This window comes from Hemitrygon akajei, chromosome 20, assembly GCF_048418815.1.
Source record: "Hemitrygon akajei chromosome 20, sHemAka1.3, whole genome shotgun sequence".
Lineage (NCBI taxonomy): Eukaryota > Metazoa > Chordata > Chondrichthyes > Myliobatiformes > Dasyatidae > Hemitrygon > Hemitrygon akajei.
In genome coordinates this window covers 68,494,581-68,521,136 of record NC_133143.1, presented here as the reverse complement: position 1 = coordinate 68,521,136, position 26,556 = coordinate 68,494,581, and the positions used below count along the sequence as shown (strand labels likewise).

Here is a 26,556-nt window from a genome sequence, read left to right as displayed (position 1 = left end):
GTACTGTAAAAGCAAGGATTTAATGCTGAGGCTTCATAAAACATTGGAGAAAGTCTCGATTAAGTTCATGAGAAAGATTCCGGGGATGAAAGGATTAATGTGTGTAGCGTATTTGATGCCTCTGGGTCTGTACTTGCTAGAGTGTAGAAGGAAAGGTGGGAGAAAGGAGGAGATCTCATTGAAGCCTACTGAATAGACTCAAAATAGAGGGACCTTCATTTAGAATAGCGATGAGGCGGAATTTCTTTAGCCAGAGGGTGGTGAATCTGTGAAATTCATTGCCACAGACAGCTGAGGAAGACAAGTCATTGGGTATATTTAAAGCAGAATTTGATAGTTTCTTGATTAGCAAAGATGTCATGTTACAAGGAGGGGGCAGGAGAATGGGGTTGAACAGGATAATAAGTTCCTAAATTGCCATGATTTAATGTTGGAGCAGTCTCAATGGGCCAAATGGCCTAATTCTGCTCCTGGGTCTCAGGGTCTTATTCAGAGTACAGGTCAGTTTCATAGTGGTGTACAAACAGATTGTGGGTGAGGAGATGGAACTGAAGCTTATCGAGAGGCAGAACTGCCACAAAGTATTAGATGCATATGGATGTCAGCATTTCCTGAGCCAGAGGGCCAGTGCGGAGGAGCTGGAAATGGTTCACAGACTCAATTTGGACAGCTGCTTACTGCAAACTGTTACAAGCTGTTTTATCTTGTGGCATACTGAAACTGCATTTGTAACCAGCTGCTGCTGTGAAGACCCAGCAAAAAAAGTCCTCAGCAAATCTACCCAGTTCATCTGTGCTCTTCAACAGCTGTACAGGATTTGCTTGACATCAGCTTGTGGCAACAGTATGACAATTAATGCAAAGTAAGTGCTGTTTCAATGCTGACTAGAGGATTTGCACTGAGTCATAGTCCTTAAGGACGCTGATTGTTTGCTATTGTGCTCAATGTACTCATTCAAAATTTCGATGCTAATCAAATTGACATGATTCAATATTATTTTTCTTATTTTCAGTAGCAATGGAGGTAGATTCTTTTTAACACATTAAACCTTGTGTAATTTTTCCCTTTAAACTTAAAATAATAAATCCAAATACAGTGGATTGTTGTTAATTGGGACTCATTGGAACCAATACATTTGGTCCAATTAAGCAGCTGCCCCAATTAGCCAAAGTTTCATGGATATAGTTAAAGTGTAAAGAAAGACAAACCACAATTTAAATGATTAACAAATTATGTATTTAAATGAAATACAGAACAAATTAGAGCACTACCAGATGACCCAGAATAGATTAGGGAGCTTAAGAGGTCGTGATCATAATATGATGGAATTCATCCTGTAGTTTGAGAGGGAGAAAATAAAGTCAGATGTATCAGTATTACAGTGGTGTAAATGGAATTACAGAGGCGTGAGAGAGGAGCTGGCCAAAATTGATTGGAAGGGGCCACTAGCAGGGATTACGGCAGAACAGCAATGACAGGAGTTACTGGGGGAAATTCGGAAGCTGTGTTAATAGATAACATCTCACAGATGAAGAAGTATTTTAAAGAGAGGATGAGGCACCCATCACACACAAAATTCTGGAGGAACTCAGCAGGCCAAGCAGCATCTATGGAAAAGAGTATTGAGTTGACTTTATTTCTTACATCTTTCACTTACATGACCAGTAAAAAATCTTTACGTTATATCTCCATCTAAATGTGCAATGGGCAGTCATAGTAATTTATAATAAATAGAACAGTCAATGTAATATAGAGTATACTCAAATCAGCGTGAATTAATCAGTCTGATGGCCTGGTGGAAGAAGCTGTCCCAGAGCCTGTTCGTCCTGACTTTTATGCTGCAGTACCGTTTCCCAGATGGTAGCAGCTGGAATAGATTGTGGTTGAGGTGACTTGGGTCCCCAATGATCCTACATGCCCTTTTTACACACCTGTCCTTGTAAATGTCCTGAATCATGGGAAGTTCACAACTACAGATGCACTGGGCTGTCCGCTCCACTCTCTGCAGAGTCCTGCAATTAAGGGAGGTACAGTTCCCATACCAGGCAGTGATGCAGCCAGTCAGGATGCTCTCACTTGTGCCCTTGTAGAAAGTTCTTAGGATTTGGGGACCCATACCAAACTTACTCAACCATCTGAGGTGAAGGAGGCGCCATTGAGCCTTTTTCACCACACTGCTGGTGTATGGAGACCATATGAGGTCCTCGGTGATGTGGATGCCAAGGAACTTAAAGCTGTTTACCCTCTCAACCCCAGATCCATTAATGTCAATAGGGGTTAGCCCAGGCATGGGCAAACTACGGCCCGGGGCCTATATGCGGCCCGTTAAGCTTTTTAATCCGGCCCGCAGAACTTGATGAAATTATATTAATAAACCTTGTTAACGTTTTTTCCCCGCAATTCTGGCATTATTTTTTTCAATAAGCCTTACTTGTTACATGTCATTTCTGTTAAGTGATGGACATGAGTAGTGCGCAGGTGCACATACGTTCTCAAAATAAAAAATGCACTCCAGATCAAATAACGCGCTCCGCATACTGGCGCGCTGTCACTGTTCTGTCAGTGACACTGGTCGTTGTTGAGTTTTGGCACAGGGGACAATTGAATAAGAAGGAGCAGGACAAGTAGACCTGCATCTCCTACCGTTTTTGAAATAAAGACAGTCAGGAGGAGAGTGATGATGATAATATCTTGAAGGATAACAGAATTTTCAGTGCTTTAAAATAATAACTGTTACTATTAAAAAAAGCTGTATTTTATTCATTTAATTTTCAGTGTTTTAAAAGTCATTTCAATAAATAGCTAAATACCATGGGACTTCAAAGACAGATATTTTGTTGTAATGCATTTGTTCATTTTCAATTGAAATTAAAGCACATGTTTTCTACATATCCCATGATATTTTATTTTCTTTTATGAGGTGTATTACCAAAACACTCCGTCCATCTGCTCCTGGTCCGGCCCCCCTGTCAAATTTTAGAACCCTTTGTGGCCCACAAGTCAAAAAGTTTGCCCACCCCTGGGTTAGCCCGTCTCCATTCCTCCTGTAATCCACAACCAGCTCCTTTGTTTTTGCAATGTTGAGGAAGAGGTTGTTTTCTTGACACCACTGTGTCAGAGAAATGAGTTCTTCCTTGTAGGCCACCTCGTTTTTGTTTGAGATTAGGCCAATCAATGTACTGTCATCGGCAAATTTAATTAGCAAAGATTAGAGCTGTGGGTGGCAACACAGTCATGGGTATACAGAGACTAAAGGAGGGGACTCAGTACACAGCCTTGAGGAACTCCTGTATTGAGAGTCAGAGGGATGGAGGTGAGGGAGCCCACTCTTACCACCTGCCGGCGATCTGTCAGGAAGTCCAGGATCCAGCTGCACAAGGCAGGGTCAAGGCCGAGGTCTCTGAGCTTCTTGTCGAGCCTAGATGGAACTATGGTGTTGAATGCTGAACTGTAGTCCAACAACAGCATTCTCACATAAGCACCCTTCTTCTCCAGATGTGTAAGGACAGTATGTAGAGTAGTGGCTAATGTGTCATCTGTGAATTGGTTGTGCCAGTAGGCAAATTGTAGGGGGTCCAATTTGGGTGGTAGCAAACTATAGATGTAATCCTTGACCAGCCTCTCAAAGCATTTGTTTATTATTGAGGTGAGTGTGACAGGATGCCAGTCATTCAGGCATGTTACCTTGTTCTTTTTTGGTACGGGGACAATGGTGGATAATTTGAAGCAGGAGGGCACTCTACACTGGGAGAGGGAGAGATTAAGAATTGACAAACAGTTGACGTTTCAGGCTGAGACCCTTCAACAGGACCCTTCTCAGGCCTCCTGAGTTCCTCCAGCATTTTGTGTGTGTTGCTTGCATTTCCAGCACCTGCAGATTTTCTCTTGTTTGTAATGAGGCGACCAAGGCTAACAAAGGAAGTCAGAGACAGCATGAAAGCAAACAAAAAGGCATATAATACAGCAAAAACTAGTGGATCGGAAAACTTTTAAAAACCAATAGAAGGCAACAATAAAAGCCAAAGGGTAAGCTAGCCAATAATATAAAAGAGGATACCAAAAGTTTTTTTCAGATATATAAGGAAAGGTTAGTGCCAGTGACTAGTCGTGTTCCACAGGGGTCAGTATTGGGACCACTTCTTTTTATGCTGTATATCAATGATTTAGGTGATGGAGTAAGTGGTTTTGTTGCCAAATTTGCAGATGAGACGAAGATTGGCGGAGGGGCAGATAGTGTTGAGGAAACAGGTAGGCTGCAGAAGGATTTAGACAGATTAGGAGAATGGGTAAGAAAGTGGCAAATGAAAATGTTGGAAAATGCATGGTCATGCACTTCGGTAGTAGAAATAAATGTACAAACTATTTTCTAAATGGGGAGAAAATCCAAAAATCTGAGATGCAAAGAGACTTGGGAGTCCTTGTGCAGAACACCCTAAAGGTTAACTTACAGGTAGAGTCGGTGTTGAGGAAGGCAAATGCAATGTTAGCATTCATTTCAAGAGGCCCAGAATACAAGAGCAGGAATGTAATGCTGAGGCTTTATAAGGCACTGGTGAGGTCTCACGTTGAGTATTGTAAACAGTTTTGGGCTCCTCATCTAGGAAAAGATATGCTGTCATAGAAGATGGTTCATAGGAGGTTCACAGGATGATTCCAGGAATGAAAGGGTTGTCACACAAGGAACATTTGATTGCTCTTGGTCTGTACTTGCTGGAATTTAGAAGAGGGGGTGGGTGATCTCATTGAAACCTTTCAAATATTGAAATGCCTAGACAGAGTAGATATGGAAAGGATGTTTCCCATGATGGGGGAGTCTAGGACAAGAGGACACAGCCTCATGATAGAGGGGCATCTATTTTAAAAAAGATATGTGAAGAAATTTCTTTAGCCAGAGGGTAGTGAACTTGTCTAACTTATTACCACAGGCAGCTGTGGAGGTCAGGCCATTGGGTATCTTTAAGGGAGAGCTTGACTGGACAGGGCACCAAAGGTTACGAGGAGAAGGCCAGGGAGTGGGGCTGAGGAGGGGGTAAAAAAGATCTGCCATGACTGAATGACAGTGCAGACTCAATAGGCCAAATGGCCTAATTCTGCTCCTGTGTCTTATGGTGTTTTGGAATAAAAGAGAGGTGAGAGTGGATATTAGACCACTGGAAAATGATGCTCGAGATGTAGTAATGGGGGACAAACAAATGGTAGACAAACTTCGTAAGTATTTTGCATCAGTCTTCACTGTGGAAGACACTAGCAGTATGCCAGCAATTCGAGACTGTCAAGGGCAGAAGTGAGTACAGTTGCTGTTATGAAGAAGTTGATTCTTGGGAAGCTGAGAAGTCCAAAAGTAGATAAGTCACCTGAACCAGATGAAATAAACTTCAGGATTCTGAAGAATTGTGGAGGCATTAGAAATTATCATCCAAGATTCACTAGATTCTGAAAAATAGCACATATCACTCCACTCTTTTAAGAAGGGAGGGAGGCAGTAAAAAGGAAATTATAGGCCAGCTAGCCTGACTTCAATGGGTGAGAAAATGTTGGAGTCCTTTATTAAGGAAGAAGTCTCGGGGTACTTGGAGGTACGTGATAAAATAGGCCAAAGTCAGCATGGGTTCTTTAAGGGGAAGTCTTGCTTGACAAATCAATTGGAATTGTTTGAGAAAATAACAGGTAGGAAAGACGAAGTAGAGTCAGTAGATGCTGCTTACTTGAATTTTCAGAAGGTCTTTGACAAGGTGCAGCACATGAGGCTACTTAACAAGATAAGAGCCCATGGTATAACAGGAAAGTTGGTTGAACAACAGGAGGTAAAGAGTATGGACAAAGGAGGCCTTTTCTGTTTGGCTGCCAGTGACTAGTGGTGTTCTGCAGCGGGGGGTATTGCAACTGCTTCTTTTCACATTATTTGTTAACGATTTGGATGATGGAACTGATGGCTTTGTGGCTAAGTTTGCAGACGATGGCCCAATTAACTGGAACCCACTTTATTGTAATAGCTATTTGGTTGTATTAATTTACAAGCTTTTATTCTGATTTCCTGCCTGCCATTCAGTATCTTAACAAGTAGACCTGAACTTGTACGGCAGACTGTGGTTTAGCTATTTATTAGATTTGAATTGCATAAAGCTCCACTGAACCTTTATCTCATCTGTCACGTTTATAGTCCTCTCCCTAATCTCCTTCGTGCTCAACAACAAAAAGTGCAAAAGGGCTCATGCACTTGATTGAAAAGATAGGAAATATCTCAGCTTCTGTTTGCTGACCAGCGATCTAAAAATCCATTTGAGGCCTAGATCCAAACTGGGATCTTCTGCTAGTTGCTCAACGGTCTCCTCTTGAGCCCTCTTTAACAGCACCATAATGAGATAGAGATGCATTCAGGTTATTCGGCCCATCAAGTCTGCCCCTCCATTCCATCATGGCTGATTTATTATCCCTCACAACCCTTCTCCCCATATCCCTTGACACCCTGATTAATCAAGAACCTATCAAATTCTGCTTTAAATAGACCCAATAACTTAGCCTACAGAGTCGTCTGTGACAATGAATTTGCCAGATTCACCACCTTCTGGCTAAAGAAATTCCTTTCATCTCTGATCTAAAGGGATGTCCGTCTATTCTGAGTCTGTGCCCTCTGGTCCTGGACTGTCCCACTATTGGAAACATCCTTTTGTTCCCCCAGATCTAGAGTACCTTGTGCTGCTGTGTAGACCTTTCTGGCTGCCCAGAGATTTCACGACTGTTATTATCACAGCTGTGTATATTCTGCAATAGGCTGATACTGATCTGGCTCTCATGGAACTGTCCCTGGAGACTGCACATCCAGAGGCTGCCTTCACCGTCGCTGGTGACTTTAATAGAGTGTCATTGTCTAAAGTCTCTCCAAAGTTTTGTCAACACATCCAGGTGTTCACACAGGGCGATAGCATACTCGACCACTGCTACTCTCCCTCCTGCGACACTTACGAAGTGCTCCTCCGTCCACCATTTGGGAAGTCGGATCACTCCTCCATCTTGCTGCTGCTGAGGTACAGGCAGAAGCTGAATCAAGAGGTGGCCATAGTTAAAACCGTCCACTGTTGGCCTGACCATTGGGTCTGCATGCTGCAAGACTGCTTTGATGACATCAACTGGAATGAGTTCCATGACGAGGATGTCTCCAAGTTCATGGAAGGGGTCATGAGTTTCATTCAGAAGTGCTTCGAGGATGTTGTCCCCCTAGAAATCGGTCAGGGTCTATCCAAACCAGAAACCCTGGATCAGCAGTTCCTTGCGAGCAGCACTTACCATGTGACACAGAACCTGCGTCGCCAGTAACCACCAGGAACTCAAGAAATGCAGCTACAATCTGCGCAAAGTCATCAAGGCAGCGAAACGACAATACAGGGACAAGATCCAGACACGGCTCTCCACCAACAAAATACGCAGCTTATGGCAAGGTCTGCACACCATAACAGACTTCAAAGCTAAAGACAGTGGTGTTCCCAACATCGCTGTCTCTCTCCCAGATGAGCTAAATCTTTTTTACGCTTGATTCGATTTTGCCAACTCTGAGACCCTGAGGAGAGCCGCCAAAGAGACAAGCACTTTGGTCATCTCTGAGGTTGAAGTACGCAGATGATTCCAATGAGTGCACAGTCCCAAGGCTGCGGGACCAAACGCCATCCCAGGATGGGTACTCAGAGTGTGCACGGCACTATCGGCAGGTGTGTTTGCAGACATTTTTAATCTCTCCCTCTCCCAGTGCAGAGTGCCATTTTGCTTCAAAACATCCATCATTGTTCCTGTACCTAAAAAGACTAAGGTAACATATTTGAACAACCGGTGCCCTGTCGCACTCATCTCAATAGTAAGCAAATGTTTTGAGGGGCTGGTCAAGGACTACATCTGTAGCATGCTACCACCCACACTGGATCCCCAACAACTGATCGACAGATGATGCAATAGCCACAGATCTACACACTGTCCTTACACATTTGAAGAAGAGGGATGCTTATGTGAGAATGTAGTTCTTGGACTACAGTTCAGCATTCAACACCATAATTCCCTCCAGGCTCAATAAGAAGCTCAGAGACCTTGGCCTTCACCCTGCCTTGCGTAGCTGGATCCTGGACTTCCTGTCAGATCACCAGCAGGTGGTAACAGTGGGCTCCCTCACCTTTGCCCCTCTGACCCTCAACACAGGTGCCCCTCAGGGCTGTGTCCTAAGCCCCCTCCTTTAGTGTCTGTATACCTATGACAGTGTTGCCACCCACATCCAATCTACTAATTAAATTTGCTGACAATACTACATTGATTGGCCTCATCTCAAATAATAATAAGGCAGCCTACAGAGAAGTCATCACCCTGCCACAGTGGTGTTAAGAAAACAACCTTTCCCTCAATGTCGCAAAAGCAAAGAAGCTGGTTGTGGATAATGGGAGGAATGGAGACAGACTAACCCCTATTGACGTCAATGGATCTAAGGTTGAGAGGGTGAACAGCTTTAAGTTCCTTGCATAAATATCACCAAGGATCTCACCTGGTCTGTACATAGCGGCTGTGTGGTGAAAAAGACACAGCAGCACCTCTTTTACCTTAACGGTTGAAGAAGTGTGGTACAGGCCCCCAAGTCCTAAGAACTTCCTACAGGGGCACAATTGAGAGCATCTTGACTGGCTGCATCACTGCCTGGTATGGGAACTGTACATCCCTCAATCGCAGGACTCTGCAGAGAATGGTGCGGACAGCCCAGCGCATTTGTAGTTGTGAACTTCCCACTATTCAGGACATTTAGAAAGACAGGTATGTAAAAAAGGGCCCAAAGGATCATTGGGGACCTGAGTCATCCCAACCACTAATTGTTTTAGCTGCTACCATCCGGGAAACAGTACCACACCATAAAAGTCAGGACCAACAGGTTCCAGGACAGCTTCTTCCACCAGACCATCAGACTGATTAATTCATGCTGATATAATTGTATTTCTATGTTATATTGACTGTCCTGTTATACATACTATTTATTATAAATGACTAATAATTGCACATTGCACATTTAGATGGAGGCGTAATGTAAAGATTTTTATTCCTCATGTATATGAAGGATGTAAGTAATAATGTCAATTCAATTCAATTTGATGACCACTCTATCTAGGCCTTGCAATATTTGATAGGTTTCACTGGGATCCCTCCTCATTCTAATAAAGTCCAGTGAGTACAGGCCCAGAGCTAACAACATTCCTCATATGTTAACCCTTTACCTGCCAATGAAGTACAGAATCAGAAATTCACAATATAGAATGCAGCCATTTAGTTCACCTTGTTTGTGGCAGCTGAGAAAAAGCTAATGACTCAAACCTCACGCTCTCATTCTGTAGCCTTGTAGATTGGGGCACATTAATTCTTCATCTAGATCAGGGTTCCCAACCATTTTCATGCCATGGACCAATACCATTAACCATGTGGCCCATGGACTCCAGGTTGAGAACTCCTGATCTAGGTAAGCATGATCAGCACATCTGTCACAGCCACCCATCTTGTGCAGAAGGTTTGGTTTTTGAGTATAGAAGCTGTAAGTCATGTGGCAGCTGTAAAACAAAACTTCTGTTTGAGACACATTTTGAGACCTGTGTGCAGTCCTGATCATCACATTACAGGAAGGAGGTGGAGGCTTTAGAGAGGATGCAGAATAGGTTCACCAGGATGTTGCCTGGATTAGAGAGTATTACAGTAGCTGTAAAGAGGTTGGATAAACTTTGTTTTCTCCACAGTGCCAGAGGGTAAGGGATGATCTGATATACAATGTTGAAAGGTATAGGTAGGGAGATGATCTTTTTCCTGGATGTTACTATTTCAGAGGGCATGTCCTGGACCTAGTTTATAAATGCAATTGCAAAGAAAGTACAGCAGCACCTCTACTTCCTTAGGAGTCTGCAGAAATTTGGCATAATATCTAAAGCTTTAACAAACTTCTATAATTTGTTGTCTTCCACCATAGTGGTTGATCCTTCATTGATCCTGTTATAGTTACTATTCTGTTGATTTGCTGAGTAAAATGAATTTCAGGGTTGTATCTGGTGACATATATGTACTTTGATTATAAAAATTAACTTTGAACTTTGAAAATGTCAAATACTAGAGGGCGTAGTTTTTAGCTGAGAAGAGAAAAGTTTCAAGAAATTGTATTCTTCAGTACGAATGTAAAGGAGAATTAAATGATTGTTATTCCAGATCCAATGCAGCATAAAACAACACAATAAAAAAAATACGACAAATATAAACACAAGAGATTCTGCTGATGCTGGAAATCCAGAGCAACACACACAAAACTCCGAAGAAACTCAGCTGGTCAGGCAGCATCTATGGAAATTAATAAACAGTCGACGTTTTTGGCCGATGCCCTTCATCAGGGTGGGAACGAAAGGGGAAGACAGCAGAATGAAAGGGTGCAGGGCGGGGGGAAGGAAGATTAGCAAGAAGGTGATAGGTGAAACCAGGTGGTAATAAACAATCACGAAAAGTAAAGGGCTAGAGAAGGAGGAGTCTGATAGGGGAGGAGAGTGGACCATAGGAGGAAAGAGGAAAGTACAGTAAATATAAAAGCAATCCTATAAAACACAATGTATAATTTCTTTGTGTATACACAAGATTACCTTATATACATAGGCTGATTCGCTGTACATAAAGTAACACTAGGTGCAGGAGTATCTGAACTTAAGGTGACTAACAGGAAACGACAAAGTGACAAATTGAACTCGGCAAGAAGAACTTGAAGGGGGCTTTAGGAATTCATTTATTAACCTGCAGTTAATGGCAAGGCCCTGCATTTCTTGCCCATTCCTAATTGTTTCAGAGAAAGTGAGTCACTTGAACTCAGTCAATACTGCTAATCAGTATATTCCCATACTGTTGTTGCAGGAAGAGTTCCAGATTTAAAGTTCAGAATAAATTTATTTTCAAAGTCCGTACATGTCATCATATACTACCCTGAGATTCATTTTCTTATAGGCATTCAGAGTAGGATGAAGAAATACAATAGAATCAATGCTAAAGTACACACAAAGACTGAGAAACAGCCAATGTGTAAAAGAAGTCAAACCATGCAAATACAATAATAATGATGATAATAATAATAATAATAATAATAGTAAATAGGTAAATAAATAATACTGAGAGCATGAATTATAGAATCTTTGAAAGTGAATCCATAGGTTGTGGAATCAGTTCAGTGCAATGAGGGGTTATCATATTCCTTAAAACATATTTCCAAAAGCCTAGCAACACAACACCTTTACAGTTTGAGGTGTTCAGGAGTTCAGAATTCAATTCTGACACTGTTCTCTAAGGAGTCTGTAAATAAGATAAATCCTGAACAAGGGTCTTGGCCCAAAATGTCGACAGTTTATTCATTTCCATAGACGCTGCTTGACCTGCTCAGTCCCTCCAGCATTTTGTGTATTTAGCCTTGGATTTCCAATATCTGCAGAATCTCTTGTGTTTAAAATAAATAAATAAACTTCTTGTGGCTCCATGTTATGTTTTTTTTTAAAATAATTCTTCTGTGACTTGAATCAAGTTGTTTTACTGGATTTGAAGCACGCTGGAAAACCAAGTTATTGCTGTTGACATGTAACGTGAAACCCCATCTGTTGTAGAACTCTCAGTATTTGTTCTTTCACTCTGTCGATGTCTTGATTAGATAAAAGAGGGATCATACTGTGATATAAATAAAAACAAAACTGTTGGAAACAGCAAGTCAAAGAGCATCTGTAGCAAGAAGAACCACAGTTAATATTTCTGGTTGAAGACCCTTCATGAAAACAGGGAAAGTAAGAAAGCAAGTTAGCTTTACATTGCAGAGAGGTGAGGATGGATAAATAGGAATCCCTTCTACACTCGTTATAACTTCAGTTTTGTATATGTTTAGAACACAAGAGATTCAGCAGATGCTGGATAACCATAGTAACACGCACAAAATGCTGGAGGAACTTGGGTACAGCTCCTGATGAACGGTCTCAGTCTGAAATACTGACACTTTTTTGACTTCCTCCAGCATTTTGTGGGTGGTTGTGTAGAATTGCCTCATATGGAGTAATATATTGACATTTTTTTAAACTTCCATTTATATTTATTGAATATATCTTCTGTTACAGTGCTGGGCCCAAAGGAGACAATGTCTATGAATGGAGGTCAACTATCCTGGGTCCTCCAGGTTCAGTGTACGAGGGTGGTGTCTTCTTCTTAGATATCACATTTTCACCGGACTACCCCTTCAAGCCACCCAAGGTGCGTACTCCTGGAAGCAAAGTAAAGCAACAGAAAAAAGCATTTATTTAACAATGTAAAACTTAAAGGTAATGGAATGAACTTTGAGCAGCTCTCAAGCATGTCTGATTGGTCTAACTGTTATAATTCCTTTGGTTGAGACCTGTCAATATTTATTTTGCCCTTCTACTAGCTGCTATGCAATCAAAGATACCAATAGTGAAAAGTTGGGCAAAAGTTATTTACTCATTCTTAAACTTGTTTCATTCAGTTACACTTAAAAGATTAGATTCACTTGTCACGTGTACATTGAAACATGCAGTGAAATGTGTCGTTTGCCTTTACAATCAACACAATCCAGAGATGTGCTGGGGGCTGCCCATGTGTTGCCATGCTTCTGGTGCCAATGTAGCGCACACACAACTTACAAATCCTAACCCGTACATCTTTGGAATGTGAGAGGAAACCGGAGCACCCAGAAGAAACCCATGCAGTCATGGGGAGAATGTAGAAACTCCTTACGGACTGTGGCAGCAATTGAACTTTGTTCTTATTGCTGGTGTTGTAAAGCATTACACTAACTGCTACACTACCATGCTGCTCTTTCTTCAGTACCTCATCCCTCCAATTTTTATCTTTCTTCCTTTATTCTATGTTCTTTATCTAAGTATTTTTCATTTCCATCCTTCACCCTTCACTTTCAACCCTTGCTTTTTGTGTATTTGTCCATTTTACTGACCATTCACTTCCCATTGTCCTGCAGTTTGTCATGACAATGGTTGGCAGTGTAACTATGCTGAGAGTGCAGGAAGAGAGGGGGCAAGACAAATGACTTCTGTACCCTGAGCCCAGAATGCAAATGAGAGTTGGATGTTTAACAACAAGCAGAAAGCACATAAAGAAGTAGGAGACTACAGATTTTGGAATCTGCTCAAGGAACTCAGCAGATGGAGCAGCAACTATTGGCTATTGGGTCAGATGAATTGTAGACATTTCAGGTTGAAACCCTGCATCAGGACTCAACAAGTTGAAGAGAATAGGATACTGACTAACCACCAGGGAACAAGTTGTTCAAACTTAAGGGATAGGAGTGTCAATAAAACTTGAGGGAAAAAAAAACTAAAGTTACTGTCAAGGCATTGGAGAGAATGCAGAGGTATACCCATGGAGAGAATCTTCATTTAAATGGAAGGAAAGGAGAAGCAGATAAAGTTGTAGGAAAAATTAATAGAGGTGTTCAAAATCAAGGAGAAAACATTTAGTATAAAAGTGTTAGAGGTGAATGATGAGAATATTCTTTACTCACCAAATTGTAATAACCAAAGTGCATTGCATGAATACTGATGGTTACATTGAATAATAATCTTCAAAAAGAATTGGAATAAATGCTTGAAAATAAATTTACAGGGATAAGAAAGGAACAATAGTGTGACAAATTGAGTAGCTTTGTAAAGAGCTAGCACAGAAATCAGAATCAGGTTTAATATCGCTGGCATACGTCGTGAAATTTGTTACCTTAGCAGCAACAGTACAATGTAATACATGATTAATATAGAAAAAAAATCTGAATTACAGTAAGTATATACATATATATTAAATAGTTAAATAAGTAGTGCAAAAAACAAATACAAAAAAGTAGTGAGATAGTGTTCATGGGTTTAATGTCCATTTAGGAATCAGATGGCAGAAGGGAAGAAGCTGTTCCTGAATCGCTGAGTGTGTGCCTTCAGGCTTCTGTATCTCCCACCTGATGGTAACAGTAAGAAAAGGGCATGCTGGAGGTCCTTAGTAATGGACACTGCCTTTCTGAGACACCACTCCTTGAAGACGTCTTGGATACTACAGAAACTAAAGCGTGCCCATGATGGAGCTGACTAATTTTACAACTTTCTGTAGCTTCTTTCAGTCCTTTGTAGTAGCCCCCCCCCCAACCCCCAATACCAGACAGTGATGCAGCCTGTCAGATTGCTCTCCATTGTACATCTATAGAAGTTTTCAAGTGTTTTTGAAGATAAACCAAATCTCCTCAAATTCCTAATGAAATATAGCAGCTGCCTTAGCTTTTTTATAGCTGCATAGATATGTTGGGACCAGGTTAGATCCTCAGAGATCTTGACTCCCAGGAACTTGAATTTGCTCACGCTTTCTACTTCTGATCCCTCTGAGGATTGGTTTGTGTTCCCCCGTCTTATCCTTTCTGAAGTCCACTATGTGGTCTTACTGACATTGAGTGCTACAACACCAGTCTATGAGCTAATATATTTAGCTCCTGTATGCCCTCTAATCTCTGTCTGAGATTCTGCTGACAGTGGCTGTATCATCAGCAAATTTATAGATTATATGCCTGGCCACATATTCATATGTATAGAGGGAGTAGAGCAGTGGGCTAAGCATGCATCCCTGAGATGCTACTACCAATCTGCACAGATTGTGGTCTTCTGGTTAGGAAGTCAAGCATCCAGTTGCAGATGGAGGTACAGAGGCCCAAGTTCTGGAGCTTTTTGATCAGGACTGTAGGAGTGATGGTGTTAAACACTGAGTTATAGTCAATGAAATAAATAGACTGAATTGCTTAGTACTGTGCAATTTCTCATTCCACATCAAAGTTAAAGTAAATTTATTATCAAAGTACATATATGTCACCATATACTACCCTGAGATTCATTTTCTTGTAGGCATTAATCATTTAAAAACTACACACAAAGACTGACAAACAGCCAATGTGCAAAAAAGAAACTGTAAATAAAAAATACTATAATATTGTTTAATAACTAAATAGTAATAACAACTTAAAAATAAATAAATAATGCCGAGAATATGAGTTGTAATTTCCTTGAAAATGAGTCCATAGGTTGTGGAATCAGTTCAGTGTTGGGGTGAATGAAATTATCCATGCTGGTTCAGGAGCCTGATGGTTGAAGGGTAAGAACATTTCTAGATGGGTGTTAAATGTTGGCTTTACCATCTATCCTGACATCCTGAAATAGTTAATAAATGTTTAAAAATCTTCAACTGTTTCTGAGGTTCTTAAGGCATTGAAGTTACTGAAGGCCCATTGAAAGGCTCCATGGGTATGGCCTCACTTTCCACTGCAATTAGATCCTTGACTTTCTAACCTGACTACTCTCTCATTTTATGTGTGCAGCAGCAGGGCAGGCAAGACAGCTGGTGTTACGGGCCACACAAATTAAGTGCAACTGCAGAAATCTTGTGAGAGGCACTGTCTGTGTCATCTGGAATCCAGCCCAAAAGAAAAGACAGATCTGAGCTTGGCTGTAAAATTCTCCAGTTAGATGGTCCAATGACTTGGCTTATATTTTAATAACAATCGCTTGTACAGGATAATTTAAACATAATGTACTCTCATGATGTACATCTCAATCACCATCTTCAGGAAAATGAAAAATAAATTAAGACCATAGACACAAGGCATAGGAGCTGAATTAGGCCATTCAGTCCATCGAGTCTGCCCCACCATTCCATCATGACTGACCCCGGATTCCACTCAACTCCATACACCTGCCTTCTCACCATATCCTTTGACGCCCTGACCAATCAAGAAACTGTCAACTTCTGCCTTAATGTGCCTGTCTGTGGCACAGCATGCCAGGTGACTTATCTACCTTAAGACCTTTGAGTTTGCCTAGCACTTTTTCCTTTGTAATATTAATGACACTCACTCCTGCCCCTTGACACTCACAGACCTCTGGCACACTGCTAGTATCTTCCACAGTTCATCTGCCATTTCTTTGTCCCCCATTACCTGCATCATTTTCCAGTGGTTCAATATCAACTCTCACTTCCCTTTTACTCTTTATATAACAGAAAAAAACTTTTAATATCCTGTTTTATATTATTGGCTAGTTTGCCCTCATATTACATCTTTTCCCTTGTTTTGGCTTTTTTAGTTGCCTTTTGTTGGATTTTAAAAAGCTTCCCAATCATCCAACTTCCCACTCACTTTTGCTACCATTTATGCCCTTTCCTTGGCTTTTATGCAGTCCTTAATTTCCCTTGTCAGCTATGGTTGCCTATCCCTGCCATTTGAGAACTTCTTCTGTGGGACATATCTGTCCTGTGCCTTGTGAATTATTAAAATGATGTTTCTCTAAAAGGTCTAAGCATAATTTTAGTAACTCTGAAAATCACTGTTTAACAGTGATTACAAATCTAAACTCCTAAAGCTTTGTAATTAAATCAGATCAAGTGCTTAAATACAACACTCAGGACTGCAAAGAACTTGTTAATACTTTTACCACTAAGGTCACTGTTTGCAAACAGGCGAATCTGGAGGAGAAGTCAGTCATTCAGCCACTCAGCCAGTCAGCTGTGCCTTTTAATAAGAACATGGCAAATCTGATTGTAACGGCATTTCAGTCTACCCAGAGTAATCCTACGATCATTTTCACATATGGATATCTGTAGCTCCCAACAAATTCAATTTGGTCAGTGCTGGAATGAGGTATAAAGCATTTCTTAGGAGAACTGGCTAATTTAGGAGCCAGCTGGTACTTACCTTCAGCATGTGTCTCCTACTGGCAAGTAGAGTTTCAGTGGAAAATGCCCTCTCTGTAAATTAATTTTAAAGCTAACTTCAAACAACATAGTTGATATTTTTTCCTCTCAGAATCGGAATCTGGTCAGTGACATTAGTCATGAAATCAGATTTTTTGGCAGCTGGCAGCAGAACAAATGAATTTAACTTGCAATAAAAATAAATAGTGCAAAAGCGGGGTAGTGAGGTAGTTTTCATGGGTTGGTTCATTGTCTGTTCAGAAATCTGATGGCAGAGGGGCAGAAGCTTTACCTAAAACATCGATCTTCAGGCTTCTGTACCTCCTCTCTGATATTAATAATGAAAAAAGGAAAGAGCACCTCCTGGATGATAAGGGTCCTTAATGATAAATTGAAAAAGGGTAGTTGTAGAATTCTCTGCTGAATTTTGATTTAAAGAAAAGCATGAAAATTATAAAGCCCGTCAAATGAGATAATTGGTATATTCACCATAGATTATTGGGACACACTTCAATCAAGAGAAGAACAAATCATGCCAGATATATTTGTAGGGAACTTGATTCAAAATCAGCCTTGTTGACTTCTCCATGAACACAGCCTGTTCAAACATATTGTAGCACTGAGGCAACGGTACATAGTGCAGCCCCGCTAACTATAGAAATAATGGCCGGCACTCTCAGATTGACACACACAAAATGCTGAAGGAATTCAGCAGGGCAGGCAGCATCTGTGGAAAGGAATAAAGATTCAATGTTTCAGGCCAAGATCCTTCATTAGGACTGGAATGAAGGAAGAATTGCAGATTGACTTGGATTGTCAACAGTCATGAATAGTGGCCCAGACTTTGCACTCACTAAGGAAAGCGTTCACCATCTTCAAATTTAGCAGTATTCTGTGTAGAAGTTTGTATCAAGGTGTCGGTTCAGGGAGATTTCTGCTATACAACAACCATGTTATGACTGAGTAAAACAATAACATTTTTAATTATTTTACAGATGTCAGAATAGACTAAAGCACATGTTCAGTGGCCACAGTGTATGTTCTTGGTCTTTTGCTGCTGTCGGCCATTCTTTTTAAGGTTCAAAATGTGCTTTCAGAGATGCTCTTCTGCACACCACTGTTGTTACACGTGGTTATTTGAGTTAATATCACTTTCCTGTCGGCTTGGACCAGTCTGGCTATTCTCCTCTGACCTTACTCATTAACAAGGCATTTTCATGCACAGAACTGCCACTCATTGGATGTTTTTACTAGTTTTCATGTCATTCTCTGTAAACCAGAGTCTGTATTGCATGGAAATACCAGGAGAAACTCAAACCACCCCATCTGGCACCAACAATCATTCCATGTTCAAAGTCACTTAGATCACATTTCCTGCCCCAGTCTAATGTTTGGTCTGAACAACAACTGAACCTCTTGACCATGTCTGCATGCTTTTATGCGTTGAGTTGCTGTCACATGATTGGCTGATTAGATATTTGCATTAACAAGCAGGGGTACCTGATAAAGTGACCACTGAGTGTATCAGAATCAGATATACTTTATTGATCCCGAGGGAAATTGGGTTTTGTTACAGTCGCACCAAGAATAGTGTAGAAATATAGCAATATAAAACCATAAATAATAATAAGTAAATTATTCCAAGTGGAAATAAGTCCAGGACCAGCCTATTGACTCAGGGTGTCTGACACTCCGAGGGAGAAGTTGTAAAGTTTGATGGCCACAGGCAGGAATGACTTCCTATGACGCTCAGTGTTGCATCTCAGTGGAATGAGTCTCTGGCTGAATGTACTCCTGTGCCTAACCAGTACACTATGGAGTGGGTGGGAGACATTGTCCAAGATGGCATGCAACTTGGACAGCATCCTCTTTTCAGACACCACCGTCAGAGAGTCCAGTTCCACCCCCACAACTTCACTGGCCTTACGAATGAGTTTGTTGATTCTGTTGGTGTCTGCTATCCTCAGCCTGCTGCCCCAGCACACAACAGCAAACATGATAGCACTGTCCATCACAGACCTGTAGAACATCCTCAGCATCATCCGGCAGATGTTAAAGGACCTTAGTCTCCTCAGGAAATACAGACGGCTCTGACCCTTCTTGTAGACAGCCTCAGTGTTCTTTGACCAGACCAGTTTATTGTCAATTCATATCCCCAGGTATTTGTAATCCTCCACCATGTCCACACTGACTCCTTGGATGGAAACAGGGGTCACCAGTGCCTTAGTCCTCCTCAGGTCCACCACCAGCTCCTTAGACTTTTTCACATGAAGCTGCAGATGATTCTGCTTGCATCATGTGACAAAGTTTCCCACCGTAGCCCTGTACTCAGCCTCATCTCCCTTGCTGATGCATCCAACTATGGCAGAGTCATCAGAAAACTTCTGAAGATGGCAAGATTCTGTGCAATAGTTGAAGTCCGAGGTGTAGATGGTGAAGAGAAAGGGAGACAGGACAGTCCCCTGTGGAGCCCCAGTGCTGCTGACCACTCTGTCTGACACACAGTATTGCAAGCGCAGGTACTGTGGTCTGCCAGTCAGGTAATCAATAATCCAATGCACCAGGGAAGCATCCACCTGCATCACTGTCAGCATCTCACCCAGCAGAGCAGGGCGGATTGGGATTAAACTTGTTGAAATAATAAGTGCTTTAAAATATTTATAATCTCAAAATCCATTCAATTTTGAAATAGTCTTCTGAAGGAATTGTTATTCAATGATTTGGTATATCAATAACTAATCACTTACACTTCAACCTTTTGCTCTTTACAGAAGGAAGTGCAGTAACTATTCTCATTCATTTATTTGTTTAGCTGATATCGCTGGGAAAGGCTGAGAAATAGGACATCCCCAGCAAAGCAAGCAATCACTGACAACAAGATCATGTCAGTGAACACCACTGTTTATTGTGTTGCAGGATTTCAGAGTTTTATTCTGCAATGATCATAAATGTTGACAGTTTTACTGTCTTTTATTTACTTTTTATTTTATTTAGAGATACAGCAAGTTACCCAGCAACCCACCTATTTACAGCCTCATCACAGGACAATTTGCAATGATCAATTAACCTACTAACTGTACATCTTTGAAGTGTGGGAGGAAACTGGAGCACCCAGAGAAAACCCACATGTTCATGGGGAAAATGAACAAATGCCTTATAAACACACCAGACAGCTGTGGAGGCCATATCATATATTTAAAGTGGAGTTTGGTAGGTTCTTGGGTAGTCCAGTTGTCAAAGGTTATGTGGAGAAGGCAGGAGAATGGATTGGTTGTTGACACAAATGATATATTTCACTATGTGTGTTGACATAAACTTGAGAGGTTAAATTGTCTTTGGTACCATAATTATTCTCTGATTCTCTTCTGATACAGGTAATGGAAACATATTTGTTGCCTTGCTTGGACAGTAACATTAGCTGATGGGTGTGAAGTCTTGTACTTGTGGCCAAATAGTGTTAGTCATGGTATGGTAATTCTAATCATAGTTTACATAATGATATATTATCATCATATCTCATAAATGACTTGTTCTATACTCCAAATTCATTGCACAGATCATGGGAAGAGATTTGCTGCACTTTATACCGAGTTATTTTAAATAATAATAAATTGCATTTTTATGTAAAAGGCATATCACACATGGAAATATAGTGGAAGGGAGCTAAACCATAGAATGCAAGATAAATTTATCAAACTTGACAAGAGGAGCAAGAAAAATGAAAATTCACACATCCAAGGAAATAGGAGTTTCTTAGTCTGAATCCAGAGAATCTTGGGTGTTTGAGGACTGTGTACATGTGTGGATGGGAGGGAAGAATGGGGCTTGTTTTGCTGCTGCTGTTTCTGTTGCTTGTTGTGTTCTGCGTTGTTCTGCTGAGCATGCTGTGTTGGCAATGGGATGCCCCTATCCGCAGCACGCCCTCTTGGGTGTGTTGATTGTTACTCAAATGACATACTTCACTGTACATTTACGTGTACATGTGATAATAAACATTATTCTGCAACTTTAAGTTTTGTGTGTCCACCACAGTGATGGTTCTGTTGTTGCAGGGATCCTGAGACAGGGGGATACCAACTTTCCCAGTAATGGGAAAAAATAGTCATCTCATAGGTATTTCCATAGTAGCACCAAGGGTTATCATGGCCATGATTGGTCACACAGGAGGTTCAGAGGATCTCAGGGCGATGGTGGTAGGAGCCCAGAAGCTGCTTCAGAGAAGCCATGTTTTCCTTGGACCTCTCTGAGCAATAATGTATTCACAGGCCCTTCGACCAATGTTGTTGTCATTGACATTGGTGACCTTCTGCTGAAAGAGCATCAGCCATTTCTTCGTGCATGGACTACTATCTCCAGAGTCCTGAAACATTGGTTCTTTGATCTGAATCAGGTTCAATAAAATTAGCATATGTCATGAAATGTATTGTTTCGTGGCAACATTACATTATAATACACAATAATAAAACTATAAATTACAATAAATATAAAAAAGAAATTAAATCAGTAGGGCAAAAAGAGAGGGAAATACTGAGTTCAGGCTCCTGTACCTCCTCCTGATATAGCAATGAGAAGAGGGCATATCCTGAATGATGGGGGTCTTTAATGATGGATTTAATTTTTTGAGGCATCACCTTTGTTGAAGATGTCCTGTATGCTGGGGAGGTTAGTACCTATGATGGGGCTGGCAGAGTTTTTTTTAAACTTGTTGCAGCATTTTTCATCTCCATAGATGCTGCCTGACCTGTTGAGTTCTTCCAGAATTTTGTGTGTGTCTCTATAGGAGTGAGCATACTTGAACTTCTTCATCCCAGGGACTTTTCAACTGGTTGCCGCTGATCTCTGCCATGTGTTGCTTCCTGCTGTATCAGAGAGGTCCCTTATGCTCTGTACTCACAAGGAATTACTTCATGGATTTGATTTCCATGAAGAGCAGGTGGCATCTCGTGCATCCAGCATGGCTAACTTCCAGTAAATGAGGGCAGCTGTTGACTGAATGTGCACATAGGGTTGCCCTTAACAACAGACTTTGTCATCTGGAAAGAACAACTTACATTCCCTTAGTGCTCCATTTGCTGTGAAGCATGAGAAGAATTCCCTGATGGTAAATGCCCTGTTTTCTGTAAGCTTGCATGACTCCTTTAGGAGGGAGGACAAGGCTTGTTTTGTTGCTTGTTGTGTTCTGTGTTCTGCTGAACAGTTTGGCCATGCTATGTTTGCGCTAGAATGTGTGGTGACTCTTGTGGGCTGTTCCCAGTACACCTTCAGTTGTGTTGCTTGTTAACACAAACAACACATTTCGTTGTGTTTCAATGTACACGTGATAAATAAATAAACTTGAATCTTGGGTGTCCTGTGGAGAATTGAATGATTCCCCTCTATTTACAGTACTTAAGTAGCTCACTACAACATGGACAGACAGCACAGAAACGGGCCCTTTGGCCCACAATGTCTATCCAGCCACCAAGCATCCATCCATACTAATCCCACTTACTAACGTGTTGGCTGACTTGGTGACTCAAGTGCTGATCCAGATACTTCTTAAATGTGGAAGTACCTGTCTCCATCACCTCCTTAGACAGTGCATTCTAGATTGCAGCCACCCTCTGGGTGGATACAGGTGAGAAGTAAGACTTCATCCGTAGCCTTTGGTTGCATACATAGACTGCCACTATTCTCCCTCTCAGGTCATATTATTTTCTAAATTGCTCTTGCTCTTTATGTATGAAAATTTAATTCAGATTTTCCTTACTCCAGTCTACCAGTGATTTTATTATGCTGCCATCCACACACATTCTATGCTTCTATAAGGCTTCACCTGCTTTTAATTCTCTAAACATGCCACATACTTCTTTTCTTCATCAAACTTCTGACATCCATGGCTCCCTGTACTTCATCTTTACAAGAACACACTAACCCTGAATTCTCACTGCTTTACTTGTTTTTTAAAAAAAAATCACCTCCCATATCACACACGTCTATGCAATCTACTTTTCCCAGATCCTGTCTTATGATATTAAGTTTGGTCCTGTACGAACTCAGGGTCTTAATCTATTGGGGTACAGGAGATGCTGCAGGTGCTGGAAACCTGGAGCAATGCACAAAATGCTGGAGGAACTCAGCAGGTCAGGCAGGAGATGAGCAGTTGGCATTTTAGGCCGAGATCCTTCATTCCTTAATTTCTGGACCACTTACATTGTTTTTTATAACTATATTGAAACTTAGAGTTATCGCCACTCTCCCAAAAATGCTTACCCACAGACAATTTGGGCAGTTTACATGTCCTCCTTCATTCTTTAAGATTAGGTGGACACCTTCTCTATGACTGTCTATGTATCAGCTGAAAAGCTCTCCCAATGTACTTTTAACATTGTGCCCTCCCTAAGCAAGCTCTATATTTCCTCATGATCAGTTACTTACTGAAAGAACTTGGTGAAATTAAAAAATGTATTTACCTTTGAGAATCTGCACTCTACAGGGGTAAACAGCAGTTTATATCTAGTGAGAGCATCAAATATATTTGTGTGTTGCTCCACTTTGCAGGGATTTTCTGAGAATAATAATATTGTCACCTGCCTGCCAAGTTATTCCTGAGGTGGGCCTAGTGAGCTCCCAATTACAGAAATTTCTGTTGGCATGCTAAGGCTAAGACTAAGGCTTGTGTTCCTCAAAAATGTGAGAGCTATCTCCCTCTTCTTTGAGACTTCCTGGAAGCAATAGGAAGTATGCCTTTAAGGACTCAAGACTTTCCAAAATTGTTGTGCCACCTTAATGGGAGCTGAACACAAATGTGTGAATTTCAACTATTTCTATTACAAGTCCATTTCATCTCCTGCTAAAGTCGGGGGAAATAAATTATTAGGAGATACAGCACAGTAACAGGTCTTTCTGGCACAATAAGCCTCTGCTACCCAGTTACACCGTTGTGACCAAATAACCTACTAACTGATACGTCTTTGGAATGCAAGAGGAATCCAGAGCAGTCGGAGGAAATCCATACAGTCACAAGGTAAATGTACAGATTCCGTACAGATGCGAAGCGGTGGATTTGAACCAGGGTCATCGGCACTGTGATAGTGTTACACTACCATGCCGCCCCCTAACATTATTTCTAGTGAGTACAGTGAAACTCCAATAAAGGTCCATCCAATAGTTTGGAAATTCTAATGGTTTAGTATCAGCCTTACTGATAATTCTTGCAATCCCATTAACAGTACCAAGTCTCCCTGTAATATACTGGCATGCTGATTCCTCTGTTCTCTTCAAACTACACTGCAGAATTTATTATACCACCATGTAGCATCACTTTTTTAAAAAGTGAATTGCTCTATATTTTAGAATAATAGTCAATTCTCAGGAAAATCTATCAATTCACCCACATCAAACTCCCAAGCACACTGGATTAATGAAGTTTATAATAAAAAGAATCTTTCATGTGGCACAACATTTTGCTGCTACAAATCATGTTAAGATGTTTAAAAAGGGGAAATGATCTGCCCAGGAATTAATGCAGGATGGATGGGAATGCATCATTGTTATAATTATTTCACTGCGTCAATGTTTCAATGTACACATGACAAATAAAGCTAATCATTATCTTTAATCACTGTGGAGGTTTCTCAGAAACTAGCTGATGTCAGTCTTTGATGCTGTCATGTGAAGCAGAGTTGTCTCACTTACTTTGCTATTGTATTGAAATTAGTTTATAGTTGTAAGCAGTTAAACACTTCCTGTGAAACCTTACTTCACCTAAATTTGACAGGTGACATTCCGGACAAGAATCTACCATTGCAATATCAACAGTCAGGGGGTGATCTGTCTGGATATTCTGAAGGATAACTGGAGCCCAGCACTCACCATCTCCAAGGTCCTTCTGTCAATCTGTTCACTTCTCACAGACTGCAACCCCGGTAAGAGCAATTACATCATTTTAAACTTTGGCTTTATATTTTTAAAAGGGAAAAATCTGCAAATGCTAAATAAAAATGAGTTTTTGTGCTGTAGCAATTCATGGATTTCCACTATCTTTAGAGCAACTTTATTGTATATCTTTGGCTTTTCTGATATTTTATGAGTCAAGAAATTTGATTTATCATACTTTGCATAAATAACCTCTATGTTATGTCATATGATTTAAAACAAAATCAAATCAAAGAGGGTCTTTCTAAATCAAAACACGACTGAATGCACAATCAATAAACCTTAAACTAGCAGTTTTTTAGAAAGATTCAAAGTACATTGAAATAGAAAATGCTCCATGAAGATAGATGATTTTTTTAAAAATGGTAACTCCATAGTCTTAGAGTCATAGAACACCATAGCACAGAAGCAGGCCTGTCAGCCCATCTAGTCCATGCTAAACTATTAACCTGCCTAGTCCCATCTTCTTGCAGCTGGACCTTGCTGCTCCATACCCCTCCCATCCTTGTACCTATCCAAATTTCTCCTAAATGCTGAGATTGAACCTGCATCCACCAGTAAAGTCTTCAGTTTCTTTAAATACTGGCAATTAGACGACTCAGGCTGATTTCACACAACTTATTTTGTCATAAACTTTAATTTTAAATGTTTACTTTTAAGAAGTTATCTGATAATTGAAGTGAAGTTAAGAATCTCTGTATGTAAAGAAATTAAAGTGACCTTGCATTACACATGGCTGGACCAGTGATTAGAATATGATATTTAATGCTGTCTAATTCTCCTCAGCCATTTCCTTTGCAAGAGGTTCACAACATGTCCCGTCAAAATATTCACACAATTTTTGCTACCTACTGTAGATTAACCATATACCGTATAAACTAACCTTGGCAAAACACATTTAGATGTGAACCTACACATCTTCAAATTCTGATCTTTCTTTTTCAGACTTCCAATAAATGCCTTTGTATTCCAATTATAATTACTTGTATTCAGTGGTTCTATTAGTTTTATTAGAACTAGGTTAAGATGGGCACCATGGTAGTACAGTGGTTAGTGTGGCGCTGTTACAGCTCAGGGCATCTGAGTTCAGAGTTCAATTCTGGCGTCCTCTGTAAGAAGTTTGTAGGTTCTTCCCATGTGCGTGTGGGTTTCCTCCATGTGCTCTAGTTTCCTGCCACAGTCCAGAGAGGTACCAGTTAGTAGGTTATTTGTTCATTGTAAAATGTCCTGTCATTAGGCTGGGTTTAATAAGGTGGGTTGCTGAGCAGCAAGGCCTGATCCATACTGTATCTGAATGAAATAAAAAGGGAATAAAAAATGTTCTGGTTGTTTCATTGGACTGAACCTATAATCTTGAGCCTTTCAAATCCCAAAACAGCAGTTCAGGCATGGAGTTATAGAATCAGTCTGTTTGGCCCAAACAAGCCATGCCGACTGAGGTGCCTTCCTGAGCTAATCCCATCTGCGGGGAAACCTTTCCTTTAAATTAAAATACTGTAGCGATGTGCTGCACACAGCGCTGAAATAACGACACGCAGTCAGTAAGTCGTTTCGAGACGAGTTTATTCAAACTTCACAGCGCTAGCATTTAATCCCTAGCGCCCACCCTCTCCAGGCAGAAATTACGTCAGAGGTGCATTACCAAAGTCTCCCCCCGCGCGCTGGCTATTTGTGAGCCGGTTCGCCTGCGGAGAAAGTGGGTCGCCACATAACCCCCCCCCCCCCCCACCAGAACCAGCGATACACCCCTCAATGTCCACAGTCTGGATCAGCCTCTGTTTGGGAGGTCTGCCTCTGCGCCGCGGTGCCTAAACCTCGACCGGCTGCGCCAAGTCCACATGGGCTGGTTTGAGTCGGTCCACCGTGAAAACCTCCTCTTTCCCC

General features: G+C 41.0%; 1 protein-coding gene across 4 annotated transcripts in view; it reads left to right on the top strand.

The window, feature by feature from the left end:
* LOC140713901 (ubiquitin-conjugating enzyme E2 E2) overlaps positions 1-26,556 on the top strand; it is a 171,872-nt gene that overhangs the window by 132,030 nt on the left and 13,286 nt on the right. For all 4 annotated transcript variants that reach the window (XM_073024560.1, XM_073024561.1, XM_073024559.1 and 1 more), the window contains 2 exons: positions 12,129-12,261; positions 24,515-24,662. In XM_073024560.1, the coding sequence (XP_072880661.1) occupies positions 12,129-12,261; positions 24,515-24,662 (281 nt within the window). The remainder of the gene's footprint in view (positions 1-12,128; positions 12,262-24,514; positions 24,663-26,556) is intronic.